General features: G+C 45.0%; 1 protein-coding gene across 3 annotated transcripts; it reads left to right on the top strand.

The window, feature by feature from the left end:
- The first annotated feature begins 2,981 nt into the window (after nucleotides 1–2,981).
- GJA5 (gap junction protein alpha 5) lies at nucleotides 2,982–22,733 on the top strand. Of its 3 annotated transcripts, none has more exons than XM_032448361.1 (2): nucleotides 2,982–3,045; nucleotides 19,859–22,733. In XM_032448361.1, exon 2 carries the CDS (start codon nucleotides 19,912–19,914, stop codon nucleotides 21,019–21,021), a length of 1,110 nt encoding a protein of 369 aa, XP_032304252.1. In that variant the 5' UTR covers nucleotides 2,982–3,045; nucleotides 19,859–19,911; the 3' UTR covers nucleotides 21,022–22,733. The 3 variants fall into 3 exon arrangements, with proteins under 3 accessions (XP_032304252.1, XP_015735347.1, XP_015735355.1); XM_015879861.1 differs by lacking the exon at nucleotides 2,982–3,045 and adding an exon at nucleotides 3,797–4,366; XM_015879869.2 differs by lacking the exon at nucleotides 2,982–3,045 and adding an exon at nucleotides 9,008–9,546.
- The last annotated feature ends 214 nt before the right edge of the window (nucleotides 22,734–22,947 follow it).

Raw genomic sequence — 22,947 nt, 5'->3', positions numbered from 1 at the left:
GGGGAAATAATAGTGGTAGGTAGATGGTTGGGTTAGATGATCTTGGAGGTCATTTCCAACCATGATGGTTCTATGATTCTACTCCATGAAACTGCAAGATTTCACTTAAAAACAATAAATGCATAGCTACCTCCACTTGTTTCGGTCATGTATAGCTACCTCCAATTGTTTCAGTCACATATAGCTACCTCCACTTGTTTCTGTCACGTATAGCTACCTCCACTTGTTTCAGTCGAGTTCAAATATCCCTTGCTTTTCCACCCTTTTATGAAAGAAAAAGAAGCACCAGCAATATAGCACACCCCTGGCTGACACCACTTACTTGTCAGGTGTTATCACCAGATTTATGCACCAGCAGCTCACAAGATCAGAGATGACACCCACAGAAAAAACAACTCAGTTCAGGCTAGCAATTCTGAGTACCATATTCTACTCCGTGCCTCTTGGTTGCTCTTCATCTTAACCTCCACCAGCAATAAAAGGAAGAACATTCAGCACGCAAAACTCTGGTGAGAAAACAGTGCCTGGATTCATAGACATCAGGCAGTAGTGAGGATTACAGCAGGCTGCATCAGGTTGCTTATTAAGAGTAAGGCAAGAAAACTTCAGTGAAATTATGTTGGAATCGAAGTGGAGAATGCCCTACCTTAGACCATCAGCAATAATTCAGTGTTCAGAAGATTCCCTAGCATCATGCCAGTCCTCACAGCTTCACATATGGATGCTGTCATGGCCACATGTAGAGCCCTGTGGTTCCAGCATGGCGGAGAGGTGATGGCAGCCACTTCCTCGCCTTTGTGGCTGTCAGTGACTAACACACACACCTGCTTCCTCTGCAGACTGTCACCTCTCCTGGGCAGCCGGGCTCTGCATTTAACCAGGAAAACCAGGTGTCCAGAAATACAATTAAGGGGACTTCAATTGACCACATCCTTCACCCTCACAGAATACAAAACTGAATACAAATCTCTTTCAAGATTTCCTCTACAAACTACTCAGGACACCATCTTAATGCATAGGTGCTGAATGAATCTCTGTGTTTCTTTGCCTTCATGCAGCCACACTGAAGGTGCAGCATGAGCGTCAGAGTGGCCTGAATCCCTTGCATGGTTCTAGTTGACCTCATGGCACATTGTGGAAGCAGAATTTCACTGTACACCAAGGCATTGCTGGCAATTGGGCTCATCTGTGAGCTCTTGCCAAGCATATTTCTTCTGAAATATACTTTTATTCTGTTTGCATATACATGTGTGTGCTTGTAGCACATGAATATTTGGTCTCCTAATGTAAAATGTACCTTTCTGTTCTCCTTGGGCCAGCAGTGTACTCCTGCCTCCTCCATTTGCTCTAACTGTCATTGTTCACAGAAGGCTTCAGAATCCAGCCAACACACATCATAGAATTAGTGAGAACTATTAGTCAGAAATTTGTGCACTAATTAAGCTCTTAATTTTACACGGGAGATTATGTCTTGAAATGCTTTCATACCATCACAGAAGAGAACAAGCTGGCTGGGAGCAATAAGCACCATCTGAGATTTCTTCTGTAACCCAGACTGCTACTATTCAGCTTCACCAACCCCCACTCAAGCATGTCTCTTTTCCCTCATATCCTTTTACTGCTTCTTCCTTTGAAGCTGACTTCCAGAGATAGCTCAAGCCTTGATTTTTCTGGCCCTCAGCAATGTCTAGTGCAGACCAAGGTCCTTCTACCACACTACAAAGCTAGGTTTCTTTATAACGAGACACACGTCTGCAATTCTTTCTATAATAGTGTTACTGAAGCAGCCTTTATTTAAGCTCAGGCTTTACAGCTGGGACATGTGGCAGTACCACAGCTATCCAACCCCTCTATGAGAGAGCACAGCCCAGGAACCAGCTGCTGCCACTGGCCCCACATGGCAGCATGTGCAGCTGACCAATGTGAAATGTTCCTCAGCATCCATACATCCAGCTGGCTGGCAACCGTTGTCATCCCAGAAGCTTCTGGGAAAGCAGAATGACTCCTGGTAGGAAAAACAGGAGCTTCAACAATCCACAGCATTGTCCACCCAAAGACATTTGTACACAGAGGGACTCTTACGCACATAAATGGCCACAAGACGTAACTGTATCACTTACAAGCCTTTGCAGGACCCAGCCTCAGGGATTACTGAGTCCAACAGCGTGAGCGAATGACATAAAGATTCTCACAGCATACACATGGGGTTCCTGATTATTAGAACAAAGTATGAATTATATGATGCCAGTTCAGATGACACAGATTCCAAATAAGTGCAAAAGAAATATTTCCCTTTGTCAGGTCACCATCACATGATTTACATGTGGCATCCCTTACAACAGAGGCAATTGAGAAAGTATATTGGCTAGCTGCTGTCTGCTCGGAATTCCCCCAGCAAAACTGGCCTGATTAGCGTTGCAGAGCAGTTGACTTCTGTTATTAAGGCTATCAAGTCTCCCTGAAATCAAAGCAACTCAAGAATGTAGTGAAAAATAAGTAAATGTCTATGGACTGTAATAAACTAAGATATGGCGCTTTCCAAGCTTTTTTTTGGCTGCTTTGTTTACCAAGGAAGTATCTCTAAGGGACAGAAATTAGAGAAACTTCCTGAAAGCTGTAGGAATACCTTACAAGCAAGATAAGTATAAATTGAATGCAAATGCAAGGCAGTTGTATTTACATTAAAACGATTAAGTTTAAGGTGCAGTTTCCTAGGCCTTTCCAGAGATCATGCACTCTCTTTGACCCTCAAATAAGCATCTAACCTGGCTAAATTAAAAGAAAACATAAAACAAATCTTCTACCACTTGCCAATGCAAGATGCACTATTGCCCCAGGCCTCAGAGATCACTGTAGTTGCGCATTCCCACTTTTATTTAAGCTAATGAGGAGGAGTAGGAAGAGAATTTTTGAGGTGGGATCTTCTTCCTTTCATCTGAAAAGCGGTTACTGAGTTGTTCAAAGCTTTCATGCATAGCTCTGTGTGCTCAGTGCCTCTCAGCGTGTGACTTTCTAGAGACTACTGCTGCACCACTGAAAGGAGAGGTGAGTTCTTCCTATATGACCCTGGGAAGCAGGGTAAAATCTCAATTAGCAGAGAGCCCCCTGAAAAACGGGTATGGTTTTTCATTAAGAAGAGCTTGTAAGTGCCTCTCAGTAATTCGTTCTATTCTCTTCTCGTTTCTTTGCCAATAATGAAACTCCTTAAAAAGGGTCAGACAGCATGGACATTTTTGGCTTGCGAGTCTAACAGTTTGGTTGTCTATTCTTCTCCATAGCCGCATGCCTGCATGTGTTCAATGACTCAATGGCGCTTCTACTTTGGGGCAGCTAAACAGAGAAGCAGACTGCAGCTGCTTCTGAAGGATATAAATGTTTTTATAGTTGGGGGGCTCAGCAAGTCTAACATGATCAAAGACACCTGGGTTCTATTCCTGGCTGTTTTACAGACCTTCCGTATTGTTCTGCTCCTTTCAGTAGCTCTAAATGAAGACCTTTTCCTGCCATATTGACAACCTTAAGTGGGAGATTTTGATCTGAAAATTGGACCACAACAAGGAATTTGGGGTGATGGGGCTGAAATGTGAATGCAGACCTAGGCACTCACCTGATAACCAAATCCAACTGAAGCCAGTGCACCAGTCAATACCATGAATGGCTCAGAGGCCAGCTTTGCTTGCACCACTTACCAGTTAGCCATCTGCTCCCTTCAGATATTATTTTATGGCTTTCCTTTGTTTCCACCAAGGCCTAAACAGGAATGAAATTGTGAGTCTTGTCGCTGGCCCTTTTAAATAAATAGCTCTGCCATCACTCTAATAAGTTTGACAAGTTGGTCCCAGGCCCTGGGCAGGAAGCTAATAAACTTTAAGTTGCTTTTCTATTGTTTTCCTAAAACAATTTGACTTCCTTTCTGATAGCCTCAAATTCCTTCATTAAAAATAGAGTAGCTGGGAGCCAGAGGAAGAGCTGAACTTGAGCCAAGTTGTGCTTACAATGCCGCCTGCGTAAGATCACATTTTTATCCTGATCCACGAAGACTCTTTAAAAGAATGGCAGGCAGACAGCTGCCAGTGCATGTCAGGAACAGCTCGGGAGCCAGTCTCCTCCAGCATTGGTCCTTCAGGCTGGAGGGAATCTCCGGCCAGTGAGCCTGTGTCAGACCACAGCGGGAGGCTGAGTTCCAGGGAGTAGACCCAGTGTGTGCTCACCTGCCCAAAGCGTCCTCCCTCAGACACGGATCTCTTCTGGAAGCTGAACAGGGACAGAGAGGTGGGCTCCAGTGAGACAGAGGGGCTGTGCTGAAACAAACACTTCAGTCAGCCATCTGCTCCTCCCTCCACCTGTGCAGGCTCTTCAAAAAGAGGTAACTCTCTGTTCTTTCTTTTCTTCTCACTTTGTGAAACATATTTATGTACATACGTATGCATACCGTATTTGTGTGAAGCAGCAGTTCATCTAGGTGGAAATTTACAGGACAAGGTGAATGTCTGGTGACTGGGTAGATGCGGATTTCTTGCTTGAAAATGACTTGTTCATCCCTTGGACAAATCTTTTACGATCTCCATGGTTTGGTTCCTCCAACTGTAGAGCAAGGACAGTGATTAGTATTGTGTTATTATTTGCAAAGCACTTCTCAACTACTGAGAGATACTGCAGAGTTGGGAGGTGGAAGCAGCGTTTGATTTCCAGTAACACAAAGAGGACAACTAAGTATTTACTTTGGGATAGATGGTCATTTCTTCTGAGGGCGATGAAGTCTCCTTCCAGTTTTTTCTGCTGAATACTTTATTGGCAGGTGATGCTGGCACACAGTGACATTTCACACCTTGTTGTTTCTTGTTTTCTCTTTTCTCATTCTGGTACTCTGACCTGTGTGGTGGTTTCATACTGATGGGCAGCTCAACTCCACCAAACTCCTTTCTCCTTCCCCTTCCTCAAAAGAAAAAAGGAAGAAAATACAATGAAAAAGAGCTCACAAGTCAAGATAAGGACAGGGAGACTGCTCACCAGTTACCATCATGGGCAAAACAGACTCAGTGTAGGGAGATTAATACAATTTATTACTTATTAATAATAAACTAGAGTTGTGAGAAGATAACAGTAACCTAAATCACACTTTGACCCCATTCACCCTTTTCTACCTCCTCTCCCTAAGCAGTATAGGGGAACAGGGGCTGCAGTCAGTTCATAGTCCAACTCTGCTATTGCTTCATGGTCACCACCCATGCTTCCCCATACCTCCTGCTCCACCACGGGCCTCCCCTGGGCTGCAGGGAGCTTCTGCTGTGCGCCTGGAGCGCCTCCTGCCCTCTTGCACTGACCTGGGTGCCTGCAGGGCTGCTTCTCTCACATCTCTCACTCCTCTCTCTCAGCTGCTGTTGCACAGCAGATTTTCCCTTCCTCAACTCCTCTCTCCCTGAGCATAACCTCACTGAAAGAAACTGAGGGGAAAATGTCCATATAAAATGATATAAATGGGTATATATATATATATATATATATATATATATATATATATACTAAGAGAGGAATAGCAACTATAAAACAATCCACCGTCATTTGGGGAACTATCATTACATGCTGCTCCTGCTCCCTTGGGCCAGGCCTGTCTTTAGGAATCTGCCTTTTGCTGGAAGATGCCTTCAAGCTGTCTCCAGAGGTCCAATCTATAACTGAGAACTTCTTTCTCTCTCCTTCTCTTTCAATCATACCCATGCCAGGGGATTTTGGATAAAAAGCTTCACCAGGAAGGTAGCATCCACAGGCACTTGAGAGAGGGTACTTAGCTGTGTCCGGCCAGCATGTGACAATATAAAGAAGCAGAGTAACTGTAATGCTGGCCAGGCATCGGAGATAACATACCTACAAGAATTTTCTGTCCAGCCATTGGTGGTGACAGAGAGGTGTCCGAAATTCCCCAGGGCAGTAAACCTGATACATTCCCCAGGCACAAACCTGTCTATAACAGCAGGACAGAACAATATATTGTACTTTCAGGCAATCTCTTGAAGTTCTCAAATCTCAGGAGAACATTTACCCACATTTGAAACAGCCTCCCAGCAAAGCCAGATGCTACACGAGCATCTGCTCTATGTGAAGAAGCTCTTTCCTATCTGAGCTCTCATCTATATTACTGCATGTTTGCAGACCTTCTCCATGCATTGTGTTGGCTTTCTCTCGTTGTTTGTTCAAATCCCTGACACAGAATGAATACTCCATTAAATAACCATGGGATCAATGCTGAAAAACTCATCATGCTGAAACTCTGTGCAGGATTTACCTGGCTTCTGCGTGAAAAGCAGCAGTTCTGATAAGGCAATATGGGAATTGCGAGAAATAGAATGAAAAAGGGACCTCTTGGCTTATCAGCTTCAATCCCTTTGAGTAACAGGCAAGTACAAAACAAATGGCCTTTTCTAAACTTACTAAGCTCTATCCTAAATCTCATTAGGTTTCCGCCCTCACTTCTGTTACTAGAATGCTGTTCCAGCACCTCCTTCTCTGCCCTGTTGCTTAGAAACCTTCTGATTTCCAGCCTAAATTCATTCATGGCCAATTTATATCTATTTATTCTTATGCCACATTGTCCTTTAGTGTATGTAGCTCTTCTATCTCCCTAGCACTTACTCGCCCAACCCCCAACTCTGAGAAGTATTTATAGGCAGCAAATCTCTCCTCTCTTAACCTTTGTTCTGCCAGACTAAGTAACCAAGCTCCCTTGTAGTATTCACCCTGCAGGCATGTCATGCTGTGTTTTAATTACTTCAGGTAGCTGCAGTAGCATGAAGCTCAGTGCAAAATAATGAATGTAGGAAAGCTTGTACTTGTATCTCATCTATTTTCAAATCAGCTCCAATATCTGTTTGCAGTCACTTCTGTGACTGGTAAGTAAACACACACTGTTGGCTGAGAGACACTTTCCGTTCCTCTGATCACCCTGATGCCTTTCTTTGCACCTGTTCCAAGCTGAACGCCTTTCTTGAACACAGGCAAGCACTGCACATGCTGCTCTGATGGGGGTCTCACATCCTCTTGGACAACATTAATCTTAGCTGCTGCAAGTGGAAATACTGCTGTGGCCTGGGAGCTCAGCTGCCATTTCCACCTGCACATCCCACCATTGGTTTCTGGTGACCTTTGCCTAGGACTTTCCCCTTCTCTGTTGTGTCAGCCAGGACCTCTCAGCAGCAAGGTCCTGGTGTGTGTGACTTTGTGTTTTCCCATTTAAACCACACCTCAGTCACTCCAGTCATAAAGAGCCTCCAGTTCTTCTGGTGCTGGAATCCACCTCTGCCCCAATAATACCTCCCAGCTTTCCTACATCAGCAGATTTCAGTAGCATTTCTACTTTCGGTGCCAAGGTAATTAACACAAACATTTAGAAAGATCAGTCCTAAGTACAATCTTTGATCAGCCTCACAGCTAACTTCCCTTCAGCCTGTTAGGGAAGTGGTGTCTCAAACCCATCAGTCTCTTACTCACTTGAGGATTTCTCTAATAATCCCTGCCTTCTTCAGCTGAATCCTTTGCATTGATTTGTTTTTTTCTGGGGCACCATATCTTGTGCCTCACTGCAGACAAAGTAGATACAGTCTGGTATGTTTCTTTCACCAAGGAGATCAGGAATCTTAGCCCCAAAAAGCCATTTACCTTTGATTAAAATATGGCGCATGTTGTTCTATTTTTCCCTTACCTCCTATATTTCTCCTTTCCTGCAAAATGTGTTCTACAGCACTACAAACTGCTGAGATTCACAAGCTGCACATAGCAACCATAGGCTGTTCATCTCATTCCCGCTATCTAGGGGAATATTCTCTTCCACTTGATCTCCTTATTCAAGCCATAAAAGTTTTGCATAGCAGTTGCTTGGGGAAGGGAGGAAAATCCTTCTTCCCGGCTCACCAATGGAGCTGGAGAAGCTGCCTCTGTTTTCCTGTAAAGAGGTGGCAGTAGAGGAGGAAGGACACACTGAGGGTCTGGCAGAGGCATCCATACAGCATCTCCACTCTCCTGTCTTTTGCATCCCACATGGCCTTTCTCCATTTCCCTCCTGCGCATCAAAATGCAAACAGATCCCATCATCACAAAAAAAAAAAGAAAAAAGAAGAGCTCATAGCAGTCACCTCATGTGCACAATGCGTGTATTTGACAGAAACCTACTCCCTGTATTCATCAATACAGAATATCTGTTTGACTGTAGGGGAAACAGCCTGCCAGTCTGGAACAATGCTCGGGTAAGAAATACAAAGGAATGATAAAGAAAAATCAGATCTGACTATGCTGAGTGTACAACAAAGATTCAGCAAGGAAGGGAGCATATGTTGCATTTCAGACAGCTTGCACACAGGAACTGCATGTGAGAAATACCTGACAAGCCCAAAGCCGTCTACAAGCTAGAGTTGTATCACTAACACGTGTTTTGGATATCTCTATGATGAAATGCTTGACAATCTCACTGGCATAAAATCAATGGGATAATCACAGGTATAATACTGTTATTAGTGTAATATTAGTTATTAGTGTTATACTGTTATGCAGGAGAGAGAAAATCAACTCCAGAAATATTCCTATTTTCTTTGAAGTCATAGGAGATCCTTCAATAAAGTTAGAAATGCAGTGGCAAACGATTATTGGTTGCTCGATATCAGTTTACTGAACTGCTATGGAAACATACTGCACGTCCTGCAATAGCCATCAAGCTCAATTTGACATGTATGTAAAACATAGGACCCCAGTATGCCAAAAGCATTTATAAGAAAAGCCCAAATGCTCACGCATCAGAGTGTGTGTGTATATGGGAATGTGGGAGGTTGCCAAAAACCACCTCACCTGACAGGCACATCAAAGGGGACCTGGGACACCTTCCTGGGAAGCACTAAGTGTCCCGTGGGACAAGGCAGTAGCTATGAACAAGCTCCTCACTTGGAGAGGTGCAGGACCTCACTCCTCACAAATTCTGCTTTGCTTAATACTGAATGAGTTAAAATATATGTATATATCCTTCATTGATGTCCTGTGCAGAAGAACCTTCTCAGGTTCTGGCTGGGGTAGCTGTGGGGCAACCCCGTCTCTTTTCATTTAAGGAAGACTTAGACCATGGTGTGTTATCTGGGGGAGGAGGTGTAAGGAGCAGCGGCAGCAGCAACTGGAAGGGACAGGGAGAAGGCAGCAGTGAGTGCATCCTGTCAGTATAGGGAGGGTGGCACAGGGAGAGGCTGAGAATGGAGAGGGAGGAATAAAAGCCCATGGTCTTTAAAGGAAAAACAACAGGAAACTAGGTTTGAAAATAGAAAGATTAAGTTGGAGGTTGTGGGAGAGACAAGAAAAGTAGGTGAAGAAAGAAGGGGAAAGGCAGAGAGGCGGTGGGGAAGACAGAAAGTGACATGGAAAGGGGGTGGAGAAAAAAGAGGGGAAGAGAGAGAGAGAACCAGACCAAAGGAATAAAACCAAGCAACTGAGAAGAACGAAGGACTCAACTCAATTACAGGAAGGAAAAGTGCTAAAGCAAGGAAAGGAGGCAGAAGAAGAGACACTGGAAATCAGGTAAGTAACTATGAGGGGGAAATAACTGCAGAAGCATCAATAGGGAGATCAGGCTGTTCGACTCCAGGGTCAAATAGCAAGAGGGGAGAGATGGACTTGGTGAGGCGGAAAAGAAGGACAGACAAAAATAACTTCAGAATTCTGCATTTTCTACATTTTCTTTCCATTTCTCTCCAAAAACATTCCCTAGTTACAAGGTGGGCTTGGAGCATTTAAAAAATTACAATGCTTTTGCCATGGGCGCTGACAGAACTGACAGAGGAGCTTCGTTGCAGTGAATGTAGATACCAACAGATTTCAGCATACAGGAAGGCAAGATAAAAGCTCCAAGTACCCTCAGACATTATAACAAGCAAACTGCAGTTTCTCCTAGATCCTGTTTCAGCACGCTGTCAGTGTCAGGCTGCTCTAGGGAGCGTGATGAAGGGAACTCTTACCTGGGAGAAGCTACCAGGGCATAAGCGCTTTATCAAGTGTCTGCTTGAGCTGCCTTATGTTCCAGAGCACACAGAATAGTTTGAAATGTCACAGCTTCTTTTCCTTGAGAATAATCTGTCCTGGCCAGTTCATGACATGGATTCTGAGAATGCAAGTCAAGTGTAGGAAAGTGCCTTGCTCGCGTCCCCCAGTCATATGTACAGCACACACTGCGGCTGGAATGCTTTTCTTCTCCATCCCAACACAGCAGCCTCAGCATAGAGGCACACAGATCTAGGGGACAAACACTCACCGCCAATAGCAGATTCCTCTTCTTATTTGCCTTCCAAACTTATTTTCCCCTTGCATTTTGAATAATTATCCTATTACACTTTTATAATTCAGCATCTCTTACATGTTTCAAACAGCCTAGCTTGAAAATACAGTACTCTCGTAGTTCCATCTGGAAAGAAGTAATGACTGAACGCAAAGGTTATCTGGTAATTGCCACCTCCGATCCAGCACAGTTTCTTCAGTAACCCCTTTCATTTCCCAAAGGTTCATTTTACTCATCATTTATAAAGTCTGATGAATGAGTTTTGTCTCATTCTGGTTTTAACAGCTGGAGTAAACTGAGGCAATACCTCTGTCCCAGAAGAACTGTACAAACCCATGAGAGGATGATGTAAACAGCATCTCCGGATAAACTTTAGACAAAAACAAACTAACAAACTAAAACAACTAACAGGCTAAATCAACCTGAGCTGTTCAAGTCCTCCTCCATGCTAAAAACTCTGTGAAATCTCTATATGAAAAGTTTTCCCTACTGCTTATATGATCCTCTCCTTAAGGCTCCTAAAGAACTTAAGACATGGAATATGTGTCTGCATATTTGTGCGCAGCTAGGAGTGGGTTAAGCTGTTATTCAGAATTCTCACATCCTTGCTGTATTTGTGCTAGAAGCCAAACATTTCTGCATCAGATAGTCTTTTAAAAATCTGCTCTGAGAAGAAAACAGAATCTTTCTGACTTTCTTCCCTCTTTCCTTGAGAGCGAAACAATAGTTTAGGAGAATTCCTGAGGGTTCAGGGTTTAAAATACTCATCAGAATCTGGTTGCTTGGGAACTATGTTAAGTATTCCTGCTGCTGTAAGTCTTTGGGATTTGTTTTTGTTTTTCCACTCAACAGGATATATTAGCACAATTCTTTAATATTTTGGACTTCCACATGAAATATTTAAATCTTGCCAGAAGATACAGAACTTCTTACCCAGCCTCTCTTCTCTTTCTGACCTTCAGACAGATTTCACTCATTTTGCACGTTTGTCCTTGTTTTCTGACTTATCTCAAAAGCATTGAAGGAATGAGTAATTCAGCTCTATTCCAGGTCATTAGGGAGCAGATTTCAGAGACTGCTCCGCACCTCGGGTGCTTCTGTATGAAGCATGAGGACAGAGACTTAAAATTAGAAATAGCTCCCAGGAGGCACCAGAGAAACTTCAATCTTCAGGCTAAGAATTCATAAAGAGAAAAATGAATCAATTTTATGGCGATTGATAAGCAACAGAGAGATCTCTCTAAGCAGTGCGCTAACAGGCCAGCTCTTTCCTGAAACAAAGAAACATTTATGCAATGCAGCACAAAATGAACACAGAGATGCACGCCTCTTAAGTCTCTCCAGTGTATTTTCCAAGAGGGGTCAGTGGTTTTTTAATGTAAGAACTAAGAGTTTTACACTTACATTTCCTTCTCTCTTCATTACCTTTGTCACGATGGCCATATCTTGAGAACGGTTGAGAATTTCCATGTGAAGCTCTTCTACTTTAGAAGTGGGAAAGTTAACAGATGCCTTTGTCAGGGCGCAGAGTGACCACAGAAGCAGCAGTCCACCTAGAGCATTTCAGAGCCCTAAGGTCTGGTGAGAAAGGGAGAGAACAGTGGCATGGGAGAAGAACTGTCACCAGTTTAAAATCACATAAAGCTATCCAAGAACTCTGGGTTTTATTCTTGCTATTTATGCCATGATGAGGAAAATCACTCAGTCCGGGTTTGTTCACAAATGGTCCCCCAGTGGTGCCTTTTAGATGCCTGAATTTTAGACGTGGTCTACCGGGTGGAACTGATAGATGCTCTACCGTTAACCAAAGACAGCTCCATGTTAAACATACATTACGGAACATACGGTCTGAGAACATGGAGGTGGGGGGGGGAAACAGACTAGCAACATCTCCAACCAGCTTCTGAAAGTAATGAACATTTTTTATCTTAATCTCTGACTGCTGTGAAGTTGATATAATACCATCTCCATACCTCCAACCAGCAATGAAAATAAGTAAGGAAATAACTGTGAAGCAATCAGGTACTGTTGGGATGAAAGCTGTAGGAAAACCCATGAGGAAACGAATAATTCTGTCTTTTGAATCACACTTGAATAACATACAGTCAGTGAGGCACAGGCCACCCACAGAACAATAAGGAGAAAACAAAACAGTGAATAGCTGCTGAGCAAGAAAGCCCCAGCCAGGCTGGCACAGAATGAGGCAGGCATCCTGTACAAAGAACGAGGTGACAATGTGAGGATGTGGTTAAAGGCTCATAGCTATGAGGCACAGGCACAAAGAGATTGAATTAAGATTACTTAGAAAAGTAAATACTTGATAGCTCTCTGCTGCTTGGTTTTGAAAATGTTATGTTAGTTGTTGTTAAAGGGGTATATATATGCACATATATATATATATATATATGCACATATGCTAAATATATAAAATAACCCACTCACAAGCTACAGCCATACCCTGGTCTGAATGAGAAACAAAATACTAGGAGGCAAAGCTACAGTAATGAAGCTGGGGTGTGAAGAGAGTCCTATGGTTCTTTGGAAAGAAAGAAGAAATGTGACTTGACAAGGTAATACTAAGTGGGCAGTAGACAGTTGCTGAAAAATTCCCCATTCTAAAGCAGAAAGCGCTAGTAACCTGAGTGCCATAGAGAGTTAAGTAACCAAAAGAGCCAAATAGCTGAGGCAGGGGTCCAGAAGAAGGAAGGGGTAGGCAGAGGGGAGAAGAAGGGATACGCTAAGTCTGAACATGAGCCCCCTCCTTTTCCCGTTACCTCTACAGTCTGTTTTACTTCAACACTGCTCTGAGTTGCATCTTGTGTAGTCTGTGAAACAGCCTAAGCCCACATGGACTGTTTTTTTACCACTATATCAGGTCCAATGTGATGCTTACCATCACCTCCACGTCTCCTTACACCAGCCTTTCCCACTGAAAACACAACTCACATAAACAGTTTCTGCCAGGAGAGCTCAGGAAGTGCTTTTCTATGGCAATCCCCACATTTGTCAACATGCTTCTGCCTTCCAGAGCTCCCTCTGCATTGTTTGGCTGCCCCCTTTCTGGTACACAGCACTGCCCAACTTAGTATCAGTTGCAGATACATCTAGGTTAGCTTCTCCCTACAGAGATAAATAAACTGTCAAGAGCACCGAGCTTTGTAATTCCAAAATGGATGTTCTTCAGCATATTGGTTAAGGAATAATATCCATCAGCCTGCTTGTAGAGTTTACATCAGAGAGAGAAATGATTTTTTTCTAGCAAAAAGCATATCTATGCCTTTATTTAGCTTATCCCAAGTCCAGTTCTATTACATTTGTTTGGCTAAGGGCCGACATTTGCAAGGCACAGAGAGAATCCCAAGAGAATGAGAGGGTGCTCCCTGCATGCTAAGTATAAGCCTGGATGCCACTACCATGTAACTATTTCAAGCAGGCTTTCAAACACAGAGGGACAAATTCATCCCTCAGCTGGACCCAGATGAGTTCAAGGTCTTCTCTGATTTTAGTTTCCTGTGTCTGCATCAAGCACAGCTTGGCTCCAATGCCTAAGTTACATATGAGCACAATTTGACTACAGACAAGAAAAAGAAAACGAAACCAAAAACATTAGATATCCCATATAGAAAAGCAATAACAGTTCAGCAAACGGTGAGTCTGCAGTTTCCACCACCACTTCAGATGAAAATATTCCACATAATACCATCGTCTGTGTGTGTAACACATCCCTGATGTACGCACTTGGAGGTGTTGAGTGAGCTCCCTCTGTGGAGGCAACAGGTCACTCGGCTTCCTTATCTCCTCACTCATTCTCTTTTTTGTGAACTCTGAGATTTTCCACATTTGGGGAGGGTCACTGTCCTTGCTGCTTATTCAGGACAGGACTCGGAACCTAAGAAACTAGAAAGGAACTCAAGCAAATATTTCATACTCCCTTTTATTTTTGTAAGCAGAAAAGAACGCGAATCTATTAGTTCAGACCCATGCACAGATCAGAGTAACCACTTTGGCTAAAGAACTGGCCTATTTCAGGCAGAAATTTGTCATAAACAACTGTATGTGCATATGAAACCATAGGGATGGTGTTTCATAGAATCACAGAATCAGGTTGGAAATGACCACTAAGGCCATCCAGTCAGACCACCAACCCACCACCACCACGTCCATTAATAATGTCCCCAAATGCCACATTATGTGTATCTGGAACAGCCCCAGGGATGGTGTCTCCACCACCTCCCCGAGCAACCTGTGCCAATGCATCACTGTTCTTTCTGAGAAGAAATTTTGGTAAGCTTTAGATGATGATACCTGATGTGTCACTGCTCATCTCTTGTATATACATATGAAAGAGCCAATGCCAGCTAACTGAACAAAAAGATGCATACTGATCTTGGTTTCAGCACTGCACTGATTTATATCCTATTGCATTGATTTATGTCCCAAGGCTCTAAAAAGCCTCTGGAATTCAAAGCATTGCTCTCACACTGGAGAGAGCATTTCTAAATTTATTCATCTTTTAATGTTGTAAGTCATGTGCCCCTAGAAGGCTCCCTGACCAGGTCCTGACAACAAAGGAGCACTGTATTTGTACACTGAAAAGTCAGCTTCCTTTGGGACACTGACCCAGGGCTGTGGGCTCTGCTGCAATAACAAGATGGCCACATCTTGGAAAACCAACACTGTGGTTTCTGCCAGGCATCCCTGCTACATCCTGCACGACAGGAATTTATTTCAGATCATAGAATGATAAAATGGCTTGGGCTAGGAGGGACATCAAAGATCATCCAGTTCCAACCCCCCCACTGTGGGCAGAGTTGCCATCCACTAGACCAGGCTGCTCAGGGCCCCAACCAACCTAGTGTTCAAGAAAGTATTGTCTCAAGACACAAGCAAGAAGGGCATCAACTCTCCCTGGGGCTGTGGTCTGTAGAAGCACATGCCCTAGTGCTATAGAAGCAGTGCTGTGTCACTATCAAAAAGTCTAAGAAGCAGTGCTATACAGAAAAAAACAACCATAGGTTTGCAAGCCACAGCCCCTGTCCCATGCTTCCAGTGACACAGTGACCTTGAACAAGCAGTTTGAGCATTTCTGCATCCCATCTAAGTGGGATGCTGAGAGACTGTACTGCTGCTAATGGGGGGCTGGAGACTGCTATGTGAAATATACAGCTGTAAAGAAATCTGGGTTAAGTACCTGTCAGTGCAGAGCTGGAAACCTCTTTCTAAGTGTCTACAGGTGTGAACAGCCAAATTTATAGTGCTGGGAGATCTCAGGTCTGGCTATAATCTGGCAGTTATTAATGCAAAGGAAAAGACCACTGCCATGTGCCTCTGCAGTAGCTATCTGCTGTGCCACAGATTGCCTGGGCATGACAGGAGGTGGCATGGCTGGAGGAAGGCTGGCCACAAGAAACTCCTAGGCATTGTCTTTGCCACAGCTGGCAGGGATGCTCCACTAAACAGAACTTTCAGTAGCTCAGAGTGGGTGACCTGCTGCACAGCCTTGAGCAAAAGGAATGACTTTGAATCCATTACTTTCTCCCCATTATGGGAATCACACTTCCCTCACACAATAGAACCCTTCTCTACAGCCTCTCTGAGCCTGCCTGGGACTTGCCAAGGGAAAGAGGTGGGCTGAGAGAGGGAGAGCAGGATGGTATTATAATCAGGCTCTCCACTTTATTTTAGAAACAGCCCGCAGAGATGTCGACCTCCTGTCACCTTCCTTGTGGGAAAAGTTAGTGTGAAGTGTTGAGCCCAGCTATTTATATCACTGCTGATAGACTCGCCTGTCTTCTAAAGAGGGGAAAACAGTGGATTCCTAACAACTCCAGGGGAATCAGACTTTCATAAAGAAAAAAAAACAGGCAGGAATAGCCTTCTTGCCTCTTTGGTGCATCTCTCCTAGTGGTTCTCCACAGCCCCGTTCAGTCTACACAGCCCAGCTCACTTGTTAAAACAAGAAGCAGAGATGCAAAATGCCTGCCTGCCATTCACAGCACTTGCCACCAGGAACAGGAGAGGCAGGAACACTTCTTCTCTCACAGAGGAAGGTAGCACAAGAAAAGGATAGTGGAGAGCCATACTTTGGTGGCGAGCCAGCCTGGCACACTAGCAGGTGCCGTCCTGCTGGGGTATTTTTATCTTGGAATTTGGCAGTCACAAGGCTGGGAGCTGGGTGGATGCCATGCTTGGTCTGCAGTTTTGATACTTGTTTTTTTCCCAGCTTTAATTGCGTTTCAGGTGATGATTAAGGCAGGACAGCCACATCGCTGGTTTTATGCTGGGCTATGCTGGTCTTTGTCACATACACGTTTCATGCTGCCAAGATCTCCCGGCTGCGCGCAACTCCTTTGTTGATCCAGCAGAAAGCTGCCAGCCGAGTGCACGACAGCACGGTGGCACAGCCCAAGACACTGCATGAATATGCATAACTGCTGTCAAGGCAGCCTCTGCTATCAGGTGCTGAGACCTCACAAAGATGCCCAAAGGTATTTTTCGCTGAGTCACACCGGAGAGAGATGAGATTTGTCCAATTAAGTCCAAAGTAGGAATATAAAATCTACAGATGCTCACATGCTAAAAGATTGAAGCATGGAGGATAACAGTCTGGGAATGAGGAAAGGGAACTATATGGAAAATTCCCAAGAATAGTAAAGCCCCAAGGAGAAAGGCTAGGTCAGAGTCTGTCCTGAATAGCCTGGAAAAGCTGTCAGGAGGTGACAATAATTCTTTGCTTGCTGGCAGCACAGAACTAGATGCTTTCATCTGCTGTTGTCAGAGGTCCTTTGACTGGCATCACAAGAATAGCTCACTAATACCTAAACACAGCTAAGCCAAAAGCACTGCACTAGGAAGGAACCACTTTCTCTTGGTATCCAATACTCGTTTTCTCATGTCCACCTATCCACTTGCAGGGGCCCCCTGGCTCTCTGGGGTTGCAGCAGGAACAACAGGAGGCATTCTGCTCTTTCAAGGCCAGGTTGGATGGGGCCCTGGGCAACCTGATCTAGTTAATGTGTATGTTTGGTGGCCCTGCCAAGCAGGGGGGTTGGAACTACATGATCCTTGAGGTCCCTTCCAACCCAGGTCAGTCTGTGATTCTGTGGGCAGCCCCTCCACCAAGAGGACTGTGCAGGAGAGCAGCCAAAAGGGAAGGACAGAAGGAATGGCCCTGCTACCCAGTCCAAGCCTCATAACTGCCAACATTGGGTCATTCAGATTCACCTCCTTTTGAAAGATATTGTGCAAACAGTTGACTGTCACTCACATGTCCGATGCCATTTTTAATCTCTGGATTCTTCTTGCACTCATGTTTGCCAAGTTCATGTTCTGTACACGTTGATTTTAATATCTGCCAGTGTCTAGGTGTAGAAGCCTTCAATAGCGGATGCCTTGTCATCAGTCTGCAAAAAAATAATAGTAATAATTAAAAAATCCTGGATTCAGTGCAACTCCCTGTAAATACCTCCCATTCGGGATTTATCTGTCTGTATTGAATTCCTCAGTGCTCACAGAACAAAGCCATGTGATAACTTCCCCAGAATGCAGTAACTGTACCAAAGTCATTCGGTGCAAAGTCATATCTGAAGACAGGCCCCCTGATTTTTCAGCTTACCAGTGCCAACAGGGGGAGAGTTAGCAAGATACAATGATCTGCTCCTCTGTTTCTTGACTGGCAGCAGATGAAACAGCTTTCAGCATACCCCATCAGCCTCCAGGATCTGTGTTCACTTGACTGCAACATGTCTGCCAGCAAAGAGCCGCAGCCCATCCCTGGCTTCCCTTTATGTCCCTTCTTTCTCCCTCCTCACACAACTTCCAACAGGCGGAGGGGAAGCAGGAGATCCCCTCCCATCTCCTTACCTGGGAAATCCTCAGGGGAGCCCCCAGTAGCACCAGCAGCATCAGGATTCAGCTTTTGATCTTTGTCCCATCCATCCTTGCAGTCTGATGCTGTGCACAGACAAGTGATGGTGTAAATCATGGTGTGCATTGCTACATTAAATTATACCAGTTACATAGCTGGAGGAGGGGTATCATGCTCTCAACAATCATATCTCCATCCTCTCCAGCTTTTGCTCGCAGGAAATCTACACAATATTACTGCAGTAAATTTTCTGTATTTAACAGCATCTACTCTCCACGGCAAAAATAACTGGCTCTCAAATATGAGAAAACAGAGGAGCATCAACACTTTTGCTCCCTATAACTTTGAGATTCACCTAGTTTAGTGCTTTTCATTTCATTACCACGATTATTAAGTTTGCATATATTTATTAAAAAGTATTTTTTATTTAATTAAACATAAATAAATAAGTTCCTCTTATTTTCAGCAAGAGGAGCTGTGCGAGAGCATTATCTTCAAGGTAATTCTGCCCACTGTTTAGAGCCTTGCCCCTAACCCATGCACAATGAAGAGCTTCTCTGTGCCCTCGAAAGGTACATATGGTCAGCCTAAATGGACCAAATTACTACACAAGAGCCCCACAAAAGACAGATTAACCTACCGTTCTCTTTTTATCCAGGGGGTTAAGTGACTTGGCCAGAAACAATCTGCCTGAATCAGAAGCAAAACTGAAGTAGGCTTTCTTACACCCTGTCTTGGCAGTCAGACTACCAGCCCAACTAACCTTTTCTCCTCTCAGCAACCACCTTCCAAATGCTAGTTTCCTGGAGCTGCTTGCTGGTCCCCGGGAAGCATTAAAGGGAGGGTTTTTCCTTGTCTATATAGTTTGAATAGTGAATGTTATCTCAGGGCTTAAGAGGAAGGAACAACATCCGCCATTTTGACTGGGCAACAGATACCCCTCAGGCAGGTATGGCAGCGTGGCTGCAGGTTAGGTTTACAACACCGGTACAGCTCTCCGAAGTCTGTACACACCCCAAAACAGTTAAAACTTGTAATGAAGCACCTGGAACTAGTCATACTGCCAAACCAAAGCAAAACCTATGGGCAAAAGGCAGGTAGGCAACAGGAGGGCTTTCCATGCATTTCTTTTAGTCATGACACCAAGCTCAGAAACAAAGCCCACACCTGTGAGGCCTTCACATTCCAAGTGTCACTGCAGATATTATGTAAAAGTGGCATATGAACAAGCCCAACCAGTGCTGAGACCAAGCTGTATGCTCCAGTCTTATCTCCCAGAGAATCAATCTGTTTAGGGATTCTCCAAAGTGCTGTTTGCAGACGGATGAATTCTGCTTTAACTACACAATCCACAGGGGACACAGTATGCAGACTGGTGAAAGGACTTTCTGAAGCAAGAAGAAGTCTGGCTCATCCTCAAAATTTTAGTAGCTCATTTACAGATTGCAGATGGATCATGCTAAGAAAGCCCCTTTCTGTTTCAGTAACTCAGTTAAAAAAAGAAAGCCAGCCAACACACATTGTCTTCAGTGGATGTGAAACAAAGTCCTCAGCTAACACGAGCACGTTGTTCATCACATCGGGTCAAATAAAAACATTTACTTTGATACAAGATAAACCAATTCACTCCATGCATCCCTAGCTGGACTTTTCCTAACCTTAGAATCACACTCTTCTATTTTCTCCCACAGAGGCTGTCTCCAGTTCTGCCTTCAGGACTTCTACCCGCTCCTGGTGAGCAGAAATGGGGGACTGGAGTTTCCTGGGAGAGTTCCTCGAGGAGGTCCACAAGCACTCCACAGTGGTGGGGAAGGTCTGGTTGACTGTGCTGTTCATCTTCCGGATGCTGGTACTCGGTACAGCAGCTGAGTCTTCTTGGGGGGATGAGCAGTCCGATTTCATGTGTGACACCCAGCAGCCTGGCTGCGAGAACGTCTGCTACGACAAGGCCTTCCCCATTTCCCATGTCCGCTTTTGGGTCCTTCAGATCATCTTTGTTTCTACTCCATCCCTGGTGTATATGGGCCATGCGATGCATACAGTGCGCATGGAGGAGAAGAGGAAGATGAAGGAGGCAGAAAGAGAAGCCCAGGAGATGAAAAACAATGGTGACACGTACTATCAGCAGAAGTGCCCCGTGGCAGAGAAGACAGAGTTGTCTTGCTGGGATGAATCAGGAGGCAAAATTATACTCAGAGGCAGTCTGCTAAACACCTACGTCTACAGTATTCTGATTCGCACTGCCATGGAGGTTGCCTTCATTGTGGGGCAATACATCCTGTATGGGATCTTCCTGGAGACCCTGTATATCTGCCAGCGGGCACCTTGCCCCCACCCCGTCAACTGCTACGTTTCCCGTCCCACTGAGAAGAATGTGTTCATCATCTTCATGCTTGCTGTGGCCGTGCTCTCCCTGTTCCTCAGCCTGGCTGAGTTATACCACTTGGGCTGGAAGAAAGCCAAAGAGAGGTGCTCCCGTGCCTACAAGCCCAGCCCTAGCACAGCTCCTCGAAGGCTGGAGTCTGCCCCACAGGCAGAAAGGGCCCAGATGTACACTCCCCCTCCAGACTTTAATCAGTGTTTGGCAAGTCCCAATGGGAAGTTCATCAGCCCCTTCAGCAACAAGATGGCCTCCCAGCAGAATACAGCCAACTTTGCCACCGAGAGGGTCCACAGCCAGGAGGATGCTGCTGGGGAAGGGCCCTTCATGAAGTCTAGCTACATGGAAAGCCCAGAGGTGGTCAATGAATGTGCGGCACCTGCCCCCCCTGAGAGCTACTTCAATGAGAAACGCCGCCTCAGCAAGGCCAGCCGCGCCAGCAGCAAGGCCAGGTCAGACGATTTGTCTGTGTGACCTGTCTCCAGATGGGAGGAGGAGTGGCCTCAGCGCTCAGTAAAACTTCTGCAAAGTGGACTGCAGACTCTTGCCACAAGCCTCTCTCTGTTTCAACATCCTCCCGTTCCTTCTCAGTGAACGTCATTCTTGCAATTCAGACAGCACTTCTCACAGCTTAAGGCAGGGGCAGCCCCTGGACAGCACACACCTGGAGGTCGAAGAGAAGCACCGATCTCCAGATGTGAAGTTCTCAGTCCGTGGGACTCAAGGGGACTGGGGACTCACCAACCTTAGCCACAGGCTGGCACACTCCTGAGGCTGCCTGGATGCCTCAAATGTGAGGCACTGTGACTCTCTGTTCAGCAGACTGACTGGACCTCAACCCTCTCGTGTCTTCTTTGGTGTCTATTCAACATGTGCTAAAACAGGTGGGCAGATACACTGAGCTGAAGCTTCTCTCACCTGCAGGGATCAGAAACACACTTTCAGAAAGACTTCCTCTTGTTCTGTGCTCTTTCTCTTTTTAACCCCCTCCCCTTCTCCACTTAAGCCCAGATATTTTAATCCAGTTTACTTATAGAATAAATCCTACTTGAATTTTTGACACTGTGCATAAAACTCTTCCCCATGGATACAGATGCCCGTGGTCCCCCAAGCACAGCTGCCTCATGTCTAACTTTGGAATCCCTTCCTCATTCCTAAGCCAGCGGAGCAGCTGGCCCCATGGCCCTGGGATATCGCTCAGATGACTGGTTGATGAAGACTAGGGAATGTTCCCAACATACTTATGTCATCAATTATAAGCAAGACACCCACTAACAGAAATAGAGACCGTCCTGTGAGAACAGATACACAGCTACTAAAAAGGAAGGAATTATCACATGGAAACAAAGTGATTTTTCCCCCTTTTAAACTCATCTTTCGAGTAACCTGAGTGCTGCCGAAAGGGTGCTACCAGCTGCTGACTTGGGAGAAAAACATCCTGTTTATCTGCAGAACAGATACAGCCTGTGTTCTCTTGCTACCACCCTACCAAAATACTTCAGCATCTTTTGGAAGGAGCAAGAATCCTGTCCAGGTCCTGCACATCACTGAGCTCCTGGCTGCTCTCTCAAGCCTTCCAGCCACTGCAAGCAGCAATATCTGTCCTCTCAGCAAATCTCTGTTCTGCAAACAGGTCATCTTCATCTTCACAGCTAGTGTACACAGTACAAGAAACCACACACAGGCCACCGTTTTTCACCACTGTAACCTCCCAGAGCAGCTGCTGGAGCCCAGCACTGCACAGTGAGCCTGGTGGGTGAGGTCTGCAGGCAGCTTCCACCCTGGACATGTTTTCTCACTGCAGAGCTGGCATACTGAGACCAACCAAAGCCACGCTGCTGCCCGTAGTTTACCTTACACTGCCCTTTCAGACATGGGATACAGCTTCCCAGTGTTGAACTGTGTGAATGAAAGGCCTGGGACCAGATTGTCAGGGGACTGAGCCACTCCCTCTCCTAGGGGCTGCTACAGGTTTGTGAACCTTGCTCCTGCATAGTTAGCTTTGGTACAGTTCCCTGTACATGTGCATACGTACCCGTACACAGAAAGGGCAAAGCCTTTTGTTGTTGTTGGTAAGGTATCTTATAAACATGTATTTTTTAATCTTGAAAGGACTTGTGTGTTCTTCTTAACATGTGATTTTAGTCAATTGCGCCGAGGTTTCTCCTAATAAAGTTCTAACTCCATCTGTTCTTGTTGGTGTTCTGCCTTTCACATGGCTGGAGAATGAGCTGCTAGTATCTATCAGGCTGCCTGCCAGCCTCTGCTGCTCAGAAATCACACAAATTCCCACTGCACAGAGTGGCAGGGATGAGGGGACAGCTTGGCCAGGGGGATAAATAATAAACATTGGGAAATGATTGATTGACTAGCTAGCTAGAAAACCCTCCAGCACCCCTG

Source organism: Coturnix japonica, chromosome 1, assembly GCF_001577835.2.
Source record: "Coturnix japonica isolate 7356 chromosome 1, Coturnix japonica 2.1, whole genome shotgun sequence".
NCBI classification, from domain to species: Eukaryota; Metazoa; Chordata; class Aves; order Galliformes; family Phasianidae; genus Coturnix; species Coturnix japonica.
Note: the sequence above shows the minus strand (reverse complement) of the source record. Positions and strands in the feature narration are given on the sequence as shown.

Excerpts from the sequence above, each read along its gene's own strand:
- GJA5 (XM_032448361.1), top strand. The coding sequence starts at position 19,912 with ATGGGGGACTGGAGTTTCCTGGGAGAGTTCCTCGAGGAGGTCCACAAG.